Raw genomic sequence first — 12,310 nt, forward strand, 5'->3', positions numbered from 1 at the left:
TTGTTATTTTTGGCCTATCATATTGGCAAGATAATAAATGATTATTCTCATTGCTGCTGAGGGTGCAGTAAGACAACCATTTTCATATAAACTGGGAGGTAAATTGATACTGCCCTTTGTTATTTTTGGCCTATCATATTGGCAAGATAATAAATGATTATTCTCATTGCTGCTGAGAGTGCAGTAAGACAACCATTTTCATATAAACTGGGAGGTAAATTGATACTGCCTTTCTGGCAAAATGTTGTGTATTGAGTGTTTAAAATGTCCACAATGTTTGACTAATTCCACTTAAGAAGTTTATCCTAAGGAAATAATCAACATTTTGTTTAAAGATTTTTGCATAAGGATATACATTGATTTTAATTATGAAATAATTGGAAATAATTCATCTATTCTCATAATGTAAAACATTTAAGTATGGTACATCCACAATAGAATAATATGGAGTCTTGAAATCATACTTTAAAACATTTTAATGAATGACTTGAAGGAGAAGTCCAGGAAGACTGTGAGGAAAGCAATATGTAAAACGGTGTATACAATCTGATCCTTGTCCTAGTTTAAAAATATATGCATAAATATATATGGTGATGTAGAAAACTATAAAGGACTGGGTGGTAATATTATGGTTGATTTTTATTTGTTAAAGTTTTGTACATGTTCTACAATTAGTTTATATTATTTGTAGAACTTTAAACAATCAATAAATATTCTTTAGGAAAGCATCTGGAAATTAACACATGCAAGCATCTTCTAACCTGATGTTTGTTTTTTAGGTATTGGGGCACTGACTTTTGCTCTTCTGATGTCAGCAAGAATGGGCATATTCCAAGAGACTCTATATAAACAATTTGGGAAACACTCCAAGGAGGCTTTGTTTTATAATGTAAGCAACTTCTCGAACCTGGGGAAGATGAAAATTACTAAGCTGTATTTGTTAGTTCAAGTGCAATATGCCATTCTTCTGATGCAATTTAAGGATCAGTGTATCATCAGTAAATGGCTTTGAGACCAGGAGACTAAAGTCCTTTTGACAGGGTGCTTATGTGCATTCTGAGCCACAGTTCTCTACACAAGCTGATGACATCAGTCAATGTGAATAAAACATGTCTGTTAACCAGAGGCAACCTGAAGGGACAAGGAACCCTAACCCACAGTGTTCTTGTAGATGAAATCAGGTTATTAAAACCAATGGAAAGCTGGAAAGGGAAAATAAGTTCTAAAAGCAATATGCCAAGGGGAATGTATGTAGGCAGGCATCTGGGCTAGTTGGGGGAAGATGGGGTTGAGGGGAGTAAGTCCCCCAGATGGGCTTTTTTCATTTGATAGAGTTTAATTGCCTAATTACATGTGCTTGAGCCTCTGTTTTAAACTGCTGATCTAGTGCCACCTCCTCTAACTTTCCTCCTTCACCTCCTCCTTTCCTATTGAGATATGCCCAAAGCACAGCCCCTCAAGGTCAGGGTGAGACAGTTTCCTCCATGCTCAGTTCTCCAAGGACTTCTTCACTGCCAACTTTTTGTACTGAAGTTGCAAATAAGCAATTTGAGATATTTAATTGGAACTAGAGTATGTGTCTGGGAACTTTTTTAAATTAGCCATTTTATTTGGTTCACATCTTTTGCTTAGAACAATGTCCAGCATATAGTAATTGCTCAGTAAATGTTAGCTGTGGTTCATTATTACTGTTGTGGTGATGGTGGTGGGTTATTGCCAAGCACCTAAAGCTTTGTTTACCTATTGTTTCCTCTTTCTCTTCAACCTCTTTTTACTCTTGTCTTCATTTCTTTTTCCCTTACCTAATATTATTCTCAACTAGTTTTATCCAACTAGTTTCCTAAACTCCCTGAAATCTGTCTTGGCATTCTTTTTAATTTTTAAGTCCATTATATTTGCTTAACTTTCTCAAAAATAGGGAAACAGCAAATCTTTTTGGGCAGAATGACTATGCGTTTGAATTTCCCCATTCCCTTTTGTTGAAGAAGCGTTGAGGAAAGGATGCCAGCTCCATGTTTTGCTTTGTCTGTGATGGCCATCAGACTTTATAAGGGCAAGAACCATACTTTTGGAGTGGATATCATGCCATACAATGTCAAGTGGCCGGAAGCACTGTATACATTTAACTTAATAAGGCTAATTTGCTTTTCTTTATATTGCTTGTCAAACAAGTTGTACAACTTTCAGTCATTGTAAAGTTACTCTAATTATTTTGCATTTATATTTATGTCACCTCTTTCTTCCTATAGCATGCTCTCCCACTTCCCGGTTTCGTCTTCTTGGCATCTGATATTTATGAACATGCAGTTCTATTCAATAAGTCTGGTGAGTTTGGCATTATATGGTAGAATTATCTGACAGTTTCAGAGGCAAAGTCTCAGTTTTTCTCTTGATTCACGTCTTTTTTCATGATCTTATCCAAATCACCTGTCAATCTCCAAACCATCCCCATTCTACCTTCCAGGAATATAGCACTGTTAGTCAGTAGTTTCAGCAGCAAAAGGTTTTACAGGTGCTTCTGAATTATATGCAAATGAAGTAAAAGAATATTTTCACATTTTCTATTTTGCTTTGGAATTTGTGTTTGCATTCGAATGTGGAATGTTTGAAGTTTTGAGAATGCTAGCACATAGTAATAACGCACTACTGGGATCGGAGCCCTGTGAAGTTGGGCAGCAGTCCAGTGCTCTCTGCTGCTGTTTATCCTTTCCTGCAGTGAAAGGCAGAGCTGCTCACAGATCCAGTCCATGCTGCCTGGAGCGGAGCAAGAGGGGAGCAAAGTGATAACAGGGCTTCTTTCCTAGTTACAGGTTAGACAGGCTGCAGGATAAGCAAAATTAGTTTCAAGAGTCTTCAGTGTAAGTTAGCTATTGCTTTTTAAAGTGGCTATTTAATAAATTAACTATAGATTGTCAGTTAGCTTGAAGGAAACCTCTGATATGATCCGATTATCTATTAACAGGAATAGAGTGTTATCTAGACAAATGAGTGTTATCTAGACAAGGTACAAATAAACATTTGTAAAGTCAAGTCTGCATGTACGTCAAATGGTAAGTGCATTTTGTAGACTGACAGTGGGTGCTCAGGGGACATTTGTTTGCTATCAGAACACTAGTTGTGAAGGTATGACTGCTCTCTGCATTTGCAGTGCTACCTCTCCTGTCTGGCCAGAAAAAAAGTGTGATGAAGGAGTACGTAAGAAAGTTTGTAAGGCTCTGAATTACTTGGAAGTTCATTTTGATATTTGACACCAAAGTTTTTAAGTTCTCCAAGAGTCCCCACATAGCAAAGGGCTATTGAAATAAAAATCTTATCAAATTCCATGCGATTGATTTAGTTGCTATGCTTCTTCTAAAAGTCACAGGGCTGGGTATTTATGATAAAACATTTTTTTAGAATCTCCCTTCAACTTCTTCAGAATCATTTCAAAGTGAAGTACACATTTTCTTCTCAAGCTTGTCTTGCAGTGAAGTGTCTAAGATGAACCTGTTATCCTTGAATTTTCCAGGAGAGCTAAATATTCATCTAAATAGTTTGTCACACTGATTGTCTTTCCTCAAAAAATTGATACAGTGGATCTCTGAAGTTATTAAACAGTAATCATATTTGTTCACTTCCTTTTTATTTCAGTACTATCTGAGTATGTCAAAGACAATAGAATACCAGATTATTGGCATTGCCCACTCGTCCAGAACACACAGTTGTTACAAAAAGTCTCTATTTATATATACATATATATGTGACTTTTTTTATTTGCAAAGGAAAATCAATGTTAATTTTCTTACCAGATCTCAGCATCACTTTATCAGAATTTCTTAAGTTATACTGCATAATTCAAACCCTGAAAATAATTTAGCAATACAAAAAAACTGACCCTTTAAAGATTACTATGTCCTTTTTCTCTTTGACCTTAGGTATTTTATTTCCTCCCAAATGTTTACTATGCAAATCTCATATAAAACTAACACAAGAATTTATTTAAAGGAAAAAACAGTTATTCACTGTTCTATCACCCTGTACATCTGCTAATTTTATTTTTACCAGTTTTCTTTCAGACATTATGTACTTACATACATTATTACATAGTTAAATCCTTCTGTAGATCATCTGCTAATTTTATTTTTACCAGTTTTCTTTCAGACATTATGTACTTACATACATTATTATATAGTTAAATCCTTCTGTAGATATAATTTTATTTTGTTTTTAACTTTTATTATGAGTTTTTCATGTGACTATATAGTCTTTATGACTTTTGCTTTTATCACATGCATAATGCCTCATCTAGTACCTTTGCTTACTTAACCATTGCTCCAACATTGGATATTTATATTGATTCAGAGTTTTTCCTTATTATGAACAGTGTTGCAATAAATGCAGAACTCTTTTCTTCTTTAGAGTTATCTGGGGTTAATTCCTAAGGATAGGTATGAATACTTTTATGGCTCCGTAAGAAGGATTATGAAATTGATTTTTAAAAGAATAACACCAATTTATACCACCCCCAACTGAATGGCTGCCAGTTCCACTACCACCTTGTCAGATTAGGATAATATTTATAAATTTTGAATTGCTAATTTAGCAGATGTAAAATGGTACAGTATTATCTAATTTGGAATTCTTTAATTGCTAGTAGGATTGAACATATCTCCAAACGGTATTGAGTTACTAGTTGTCTTTCCTTTTGTGTTGATTGTCAGGTAAGGCCATGTCATTTTGAACTTCTGTGCCTCCAGTCTTTTTTTTTTGGTAAACTGAGGTCCTATTCAGGGGAATGGTAAAGAGTTTACTTAAAAATTAAAACAAATGATAATTTGTTTAATTAAAATTATCATTTGTTTTAAGAAGCCAGTTCAAAGACTCCATGGCTAATACAGACTGGAATCAAGGCAAGTAAAGTGGTGTATAGTCCAAATCTATTTGCAAGGAAATAACATTGCTGTCCCTATTGTGTTCAGTCTGTATTACCTTGTTTAAAAGATGCAAAGTTTAGCTGTCAAAAAGTGACATGACTATATCCTCTCTTACTCTTTGCAGAATTATATCAGGTTCCAGTCATCGGTGTGACAATGCCCATCATGTGGTTCTACCTCCTCATGAACGTCATCACTCAGTATCCTTTGCAGCCTTCTGCCATATTGACGTCTTCTTCTCCATGTTATTTTGGCATGCATATGCTTATTCTTTTCTTCTAACAGTATGGTGACATGAGTTTAGTTTTTGCCTTAATTTAGTCTGCAGTAGACAGGAGACAGACCCATTTAGCGAGTTCATTTGTAGGGGAAAAAGAGTGCTAGAGTAGGTCGGTAAATCACAGGGCAATGGGGAGGAAAAGCTCTGGGTAGAAGTGGAGGAGTCCACTGATTGATTAAAAACTAGTATAGGACATAAATGATCTGTGATTTCTACCTGGGGTTTTCTGGTATCCTAGGATATTTTTGATCACTAGCTACCACAGAGTCCTAAAAGAAACTTCAAATTAATCAAGACTTAATTTTTTAAAAATGTTTATTTTGAATGATCTTAAGTTTATTCCAAAAGTTGTTAAGGATTGATCTCATTCCTCTTAAGTCACCGCATATATTTGCCATGCAGAGTTCCTTTTTGGAGGTGGTGGGGAGGGCTGGGGACGAGATAAAATAAAGGTGGATAGGATCACCCTTACTGAGAGTGTCACCCTCATTCATTACTTCAGAGGTGGCCTTTATTGTAAACTGTAAGAATTCAGAATAAGAATAATGGGAGGTTTTTAAGCAGTTTCAAATTGGGATCCATAAATGGAATGGCAGGACAGGAATTCTGCAGGATGTTCTGCCAAGGAGGAGCCTCAGAGGAGCCATAGCAAGCCCTCATATTTTTTAGAATATGACAGTGTAAGCTGTGAACCATGCCAGAAGGTTCCCCACTGATCTCTCGAGTGCAGTCTGTAGAAAACCACCTTAACTCTGCTCCTGCAGGTACGTCTGCATCCGGGGCGTGTTCATCCTCACCACAGAATGCGCCTCCCTCACTGTCACGCTCGTCGTGACTCTGCGCAAGTTCGTGAGCCTCATCTTTTCCATCTTGTATTTCCAGAACCCTTTCACTCTGTGGCACTGGCTGGGTGCCTTGTTTGTCTTCACTGGGACCTTAATGTACACAGAGGTGTGGAACAACCTAGGGACCACAAAAAGTCAGCCTCCGAAGGACAAGAAGAACTGAGGTCTGCCTAGAATGTACGCATCAGTGTCGCTGTGAGGGAGGAGTCTGGCCAAGGTCTGGCCACCATTTCACTTTGTGTCATGCAGAATTACCCCCAGTACTGAGCCACACATGCACCAGAGAGTCCTCAGAAAGAGGGGCCTTCTCACGTTTCTTTTGGCTATATATCTGTAGACTCCAAATAGAAATCCCCCCACCGTAAAATAGAAAAAAGAGGTCTGTACTCTTGAATGGCCCCTTCATTTGTTATTTCTGTTTTGTTTACCCAGATACTCAGTATTATACTTGTTTATTGAACTCTGAGTCCCCAGAAGTAATGGTTTCATATGTGTAATCTTAGACAAGATTATGCCTTTCATTGCTGTTCTGATGATTCTCTGCCATAACTGTTATTACCGTCCTGTGGCCCTGTCCTTTTTTCTCCCGTCACCCCTCCACTCTTCAGCAGCACTTTTCAGCCAGTCAGACGCTCCAGGCGCCATCAGCATCAGGAACAATTGAGTGGCCAGGTAAACTGAGATACCGGTAACACTGGGACTGGAATTCCAGCCTGTTGGGAAAGAAGCAGTTGGCCTCATGAGCCGAGCCCTGGCGACACTGGAGCAGGACTGGTGGGACCGTCCCCCACCCCTTCCCCACATTTTGCTTTTTTTCCACTATACAAAAGTCAGATACTTTTCCCATCTCTTGCTTTCTGTGCTTAGAACAATCCTGCAGCACATTGCATGGCACAGTGTTCATTATAAAGGAAGATTGTGTATGGATTGGGAGGAGGGAGACTTTTCCCTCAGTCTTCCACATGAAACCCATTTGCCTAAGCCGAGATGGTGCCAGCAGGGTGGCCCAGCAGCAGCTGGCCCTCCTCTGCACCCCAAGAGCCACAGCTCCTCCTGGAGGCCCAGCCAGGCACTCACAGAGCAGGTCCCTAGGTGTAGGATAAGTCTGTAAGGCCACCTAACCAGGAGATTGAGCTCTGCCTGACAACTCTGATAGTCACTACCAGACAGGCAGATGAATAGACCAAGACGTACAGTGGGTGTGGGTGTGGATGTGAAGGATAAATCAGGTCAAGTCCCAACTGCAATTGAACGTTTTTCTGTTTTTCCCTATGAGGCATCTTAATGTTCTTGATGGGTATTGGGGAGAGGGTTTTATGTGCTTTATTTTATGTAGAAACATGCCTCTCTTTTGCTAATCTTTTCAGAGGTCTGGTTTTCTTCTCATGGGATAATCGTGAGAAAGAGGACCGCTGTCAGTATAGCGTGTGTAGCGTGTGTGTGCTGTTGTGTAGTTTGTGCCCATCGGAGAGCATGGAAGTCGGTGTTCTTTTCCTTCCTCTTCACCTAGCCCAGGACCTCAGTAACCTCACATCAGCACCTGCTCTTCTGTAAGCAGCTAAACTTACTAATTACTCCTCTTTTTGTATAGATAAGGCCTTTCATTTTTTGCTACGTGCAGATTGGGTTCTTAGATTGACGTATGGCTCTGTGGGTCTCCTGGGCTCATGCCATGGTGTGATATGTTTATTCCACTGTCTTGAGTTATTCTCTGATGGGTCTGAGCAGCAACAGTAACATGAGTATCCTAGAATCACTGGGTGGCTTGGGGAAGTCATTTAAGCTGCCTAATGCGGATACTATTTCTCCATCTAGGTCACCTGCTTTGCAGACTGATTTGTTGTTCTGGACATTGTAACTCTCCAGTGCTGGTAACGGTCTATTCTAAAATGCTGAATTAGATGTGAACCCACTCATGGAATCAAAAGCTACTTGCTTTGAAATATGTGGAGTTCTTCACACTGAGGGTGCTATGAATACCAGGTGTTAAATATCCTCCTAAAAACAAAAACAAGAACTACTTTTTCTTATTGCTTAATAGAAGAACCTGTCCCTAGGCACTACTTGATTGTTACACATTATGGAGTCTCTATTGTTACACATTATGGAGTCTCCAGGTAACTCTTGACAGTATATAGCTTTACATAACATAGTATCACCCTTTTTATCTTAATGGCAAATATTAGAATTTTTAGTTAAGACATGCTGATGTACCTTGAACACTGGGCCCATTAGGTTTTAGATTCTGGTTTAATTAGAGCGCATCTGTTCCTCTTTTAGAGCATGTGAATACCTCTTCCAGTCTTACTAATAGGACAATATGTAGGGACAGATAATAGATTAGAGCACTCATACAGTAAAACAAGCACATGCAGGAACAGAATGCCTGAAATGCCCTGTGAATTGGTTTTCTCTCTAGTATTTGGGTATATGTCTAATGGACACCAGTTAATACTTTTTTTAAAAAAAACTTATTTTTTTAAAAATTATGCCCCTTGATTTACTGATTTTTCAATTCAAAAATTTTCAGCCTTTATTAAAAGGGCAAATAAATCATTTTGTAGAGGATCAGACTCATAGCTACCTGGAGGAGAAATGTTTATTAAATGCCTCTACTCTCTCTCTGGGTCAAGACCATGTAATTTTGTGCTTCAGAGATAGAGGATATAGTTGGTTTAAAAGAGTTTCGTGTTTAAGACATCAAAAGTTCCATGCTAGAGCAAAAATCAAATAACAAAGAACACTAGCCAGAACATGTATTTGTGTGTGTGTACACCTACCTGCTCACTAAACAGTGTGGTAAGTTTAGCAGAGAAAGTAACAGGAGAAGACAGTGGATATTTGAATTATTTTAATGTCTACATAGTCTTTGCCAAAATCCTCTTGTCATGTTATAAATGCTATCTTTTTCATTTTTACCAGTAATTTATTTTTGATTTTCTTTTTCATCCAAGTAAAACTATTAATGCACTTGATAAGCTTATATCAGGTTCTAAAGTATTTAAACACAATCCAAATAGTCATTTTTTTTTTTCTTTTTCCTGCACAGTCAGCCAAAGTGAAGTACTGCAGTACTTTAATTTGGTCAGTGATGTAAGCAGAGGAAAACCATGAAAGCTGAGTTGATCTGTGCCACTTATAACAAACCCCTTCTATTCTTCTGGGAAGAGTAAATGATCTTTCTAGAGGATTCTAATAAATATCTTATGGTCATTTCCCAAGCACCTTTCCTCTCTTCTGCCTGATTTTTTTTTTTAAACATCCTAACCCCCATCTCAGTTTCTCTATTGTAGCCTCCATTCACTTGTGGTGTTTTCTACTGAGGAGGACCTATAATCTCAGCTCTGTTTATGCCTCTGTTCTCTGGGGCCTCTGGATGTTTCTGTGGGTTTTTATAGGGTATTTATATCTGTGTAGCATGTATGTTCTTATACATTCTTATAAGCATTGGTATTGGGGTGTATCTATAGGGGTGAGACTATCTGGCAGAATATGTGAACATATGTGTAAACATGAAGGATTAATGTAGAAATGTTTGTATATTCTGTTACAGCTCAACGTGGGGGCTGAGAATATTTACCCCCACTCCCTTCTGTATTTGAAAAACAATAGTTTTCTTATTTTGCTCTTTTTACCCTACCTTTCGCTGGCTTCACTCGACTGTGCTGGATACCTATGGAAAGGGGAATTGAAAACATTAGGTCAGGAATAATTCTAAACCAGTGAATTAGCTCTGAGCTGGTGGTCATGTTCACCAGTGGGCCACATGGCACTGACCCAAGCAGATACCCACATGCACATGGAGGAGAACCACATGACAGAGATCTGAAGTCAAGATCCTGCATTTGTTGTATTTTGTTTCTCTTTGGCTTGGAGTAAATAGAATTATGAGTAAGTCTGCCCTTATTAGATAACCAAAGCATTTTTGTCTCAATAGCTTTCTCATAACTAAAAGATGTGATCGGATCTTATCTGTGGCAGTTCATTCTTATATTGAAAGAACTGTCAATATAGGTAAAATCCATTCATTATTACTGTTGATGGGTGTGACATTTGAAATTGAGTATAAACAATGTTTGTAAGTAAAAGAACTAGTCATAAGCCTTGGAATATATGCAACATGTACTGAGCTCGGACAGGAGACTGGCCCTCTTGGCTTTGTAATGTCTTCTCTCTGTCTATAAACAATGTTTGTAAGTAAAAGAACTAGTCATAAGCCTTGGAATATATGCAACATGTACCGAGCTCGGACAGGAGACTGGCCCTCTTGGCTTTGTAATGTCTTCTCTCTGTTCAGCAGCTTCCTCCCAGTAGACATACCAGGGACAGTAGGGGCCAACAATCATGTCTTATTTGTATCTGTGTCACCAGCCCCTGGCAGAGTGTCTGACTTATGTTATGTGAATAAATGAACGCTTGCCAAGATTGCTTCTTCCCTTGAGTTTCTGAGAAAGCTTCCTATTCCCACCCTTCATCAGCTGGTTGGCAAGAAAGCACATAAGGGGAAACATCCTAAGATTCCAAGCAAGAGGAGGAGTGGAGGAAGATTGGGGGACATACACCAGGGACTGCTATTGGTATGCAGCCTGCTATGCAGCTTTTTGCTCTCTTGATTGCCTGGTGGTAGGAGGGAAGAGCATTATATATTTAGCACCTTACATATTTGATGCTCAGGAAGTAAGTGCAAGGAGATGCCTATCAGAGTATTAACGATTCTTAAAAGTTTCTGTAGTGTGCTGCCTGGGGTGACCAGCCCACCCTTACATCTCCGTAGCTGGCACAGTTAGTTTGTACTGGCTGATGCCTGGAGATTATTGTCTGTTTGCAGTATCATACTGAGACACCACCCCTGAGCTTTACCTACTTAAATCACTAACTGTCCTACCAAAATTCCTGTTTTAATCAAGTGAGGCAAGCTGCAAGGGAACCTGGGATAGGTGGAAAAAGAAAGCTTCGTCTATGTTTAGAAGAAATAAGGCCCTTAGTTTTTAAGAAAAAAGTTGTAATAACTCCTTTGGCACATTGAATTATTGATATCTTTTGAGATGTAAAGAAGATTCCTGTGAACCAGAGAGAGTAGCAGTGGTTCTTCCCCAATGCAATAAAAATGTCTTGGGTTTCACTAGCAATCACAAGTCATTTCTGTGCTGGTTGCTTTCATCCTACAGAATGGCCTCATCCTCCAAAAAAAGAGGATGATTTTAGAAGTAGGATTTCCTAACAAATTATGTGGTGGAGAGGGGTAGCAGGGATTTTATTTATCCAGCCCCTGAGCTCTTCATTCAGTATTATGTTCTAAGAACAAAGATCGGGGGAGGAAGGGAGGAGATAGCAGAATAGTGTATAAAACAGCTAAAAGACATTAGTGTGTATTCATTCAGATTTTGAGCTGTGTAAATATCAAACATCGGCTTCCAGCCTTATGAGTTCTTTGAGCAGAAAGTTAAGGAGGAACGGGAGATTTTGTGAATAAAATGTCTTGCCAAACTGAATGAGTCTTTTTACCATTATTTCTTATAAAGAGCCATTTTTTTTTTTAACCTTCTGAAACAACTCATCAGACATCTGGTTTTTATCTTGAATTGTACAATCATTGTTTCTTAATAAAAGTGATAAATTTCTTGCAGGTGTTTCCAATCACCATTACCTCCCAAGTGCTTGTGTGCAGTTTCAAAAGCTCTTCAGTTTTTACCTTGCATAGTGGTGGTGGAACATTTTACTACAAACAGTTGTCAGCAACCTGTCTTCCTAACACCTAGCAGCTGGATCAATAATAAACCACTTCTCAGACTACAGATCTGTTTCTGCTTCAGAAATTTAAAGAGGATCAGCCTACTTTTGGAGTTTTAGAGGCAGTACGTTTCTTTATTAGTAAATCTCTCAAAACCTCTTTGCTTTAATAGAAATACATTGACTTTCATAATGTTGCAATGGCTAGCTTTCTCTATCTTTAATATGTTGCTTTTAAATAAACTTTAACACAAAGCAACTCTCAAAGCAGTTTACCATACCCTGTGTAGGTTTAATCATCTTATGCAGTAGCCCCCAGTACAGAACACAAAAAGAAAAAACAAATGAGAGATTTTGTACAAAATATAGCGTAATTAAAACGTATCTCTTTAGAAGTTTTGGCACACTTTTATCAGAAGGACAGAGGTGGACGTTCTTAAATACCTCTGAGCCTGTAAATTGCAAGCTGGAATAGTCTTGCTGCTTCCAAAGTCATATAGGCATAAGGCATGATGAACTCTAAAATGTTATGAACCACAAGC

General features: G+C 38.3%; 1 protein-coding gene and 1 long non-coding RNA gene across 2 annotated transcripts in view; one reads left to right on the top strand and one right to left on the bottom strand.

Annotated features, from left to right (window-relative positions):
- SLC35B4 (solute carrier family 35 (UDP-xylose/UDP-N-acetylglucosamine transporter), member B4) overlaps window positions 1-8,058 on the top strand; it is a 24,200-nt gene extending 16,142 nt beyond the window's left edge. The window contains exons 7-10 of the mRNA XM_008592025.1: window positions 780-889; window positions 2,250-2,325; window positions 5,038-5,113; window positions 5,958-8,058. Coding sequence (XP_008590247.1) covers window positions 780-889; window positions 2,250-2,325; window positions 5,038-5,113; window positions 5,958-6,201 — 506 coding nt within the window. The 3' untranslated portion in view covers window positions 6,202-8,058. The remainder of the gene's footprint in view (window positions 1-779; window positions 890-2,249; window positions 2,326-5,037; window positions 5,114-5,957) is intronic.
- Window positions 8,059-10,013: 1,955 nt separating this feature from the next.
- LOC103607532 lies at window positions 10,014-11,837 on the bottom strand. The gene is made up of 2 exons (XR_551975.1): window positions 10,228-11,837; window positions 10,014-10,112 (listed from the first exon to the last, which is right to left on the bottom strand). It is a non-coding gene; the product is annotated as an uncharacterized LOC103607532 (long non-coding RNA).
- Between the last annotated feature and the right edge of the window lie 473 nt (window positions 11,838-12,310).

Source organism: Galeopterus variegatus, unplaced genomic scaffold, assembly GCF_000696425.1.
Source record: "Galeopterus variegatus unplaced genomic scaffold, G_variegatus-3.0.2 Scaffold7514, whole genome shotgun sequence".
NCBI lineage: Eukaryota > Metazoa > Chordata > Mammalia > Dermoptera > Cynocephalidae > Galeopterus > Galeopterus variegatus.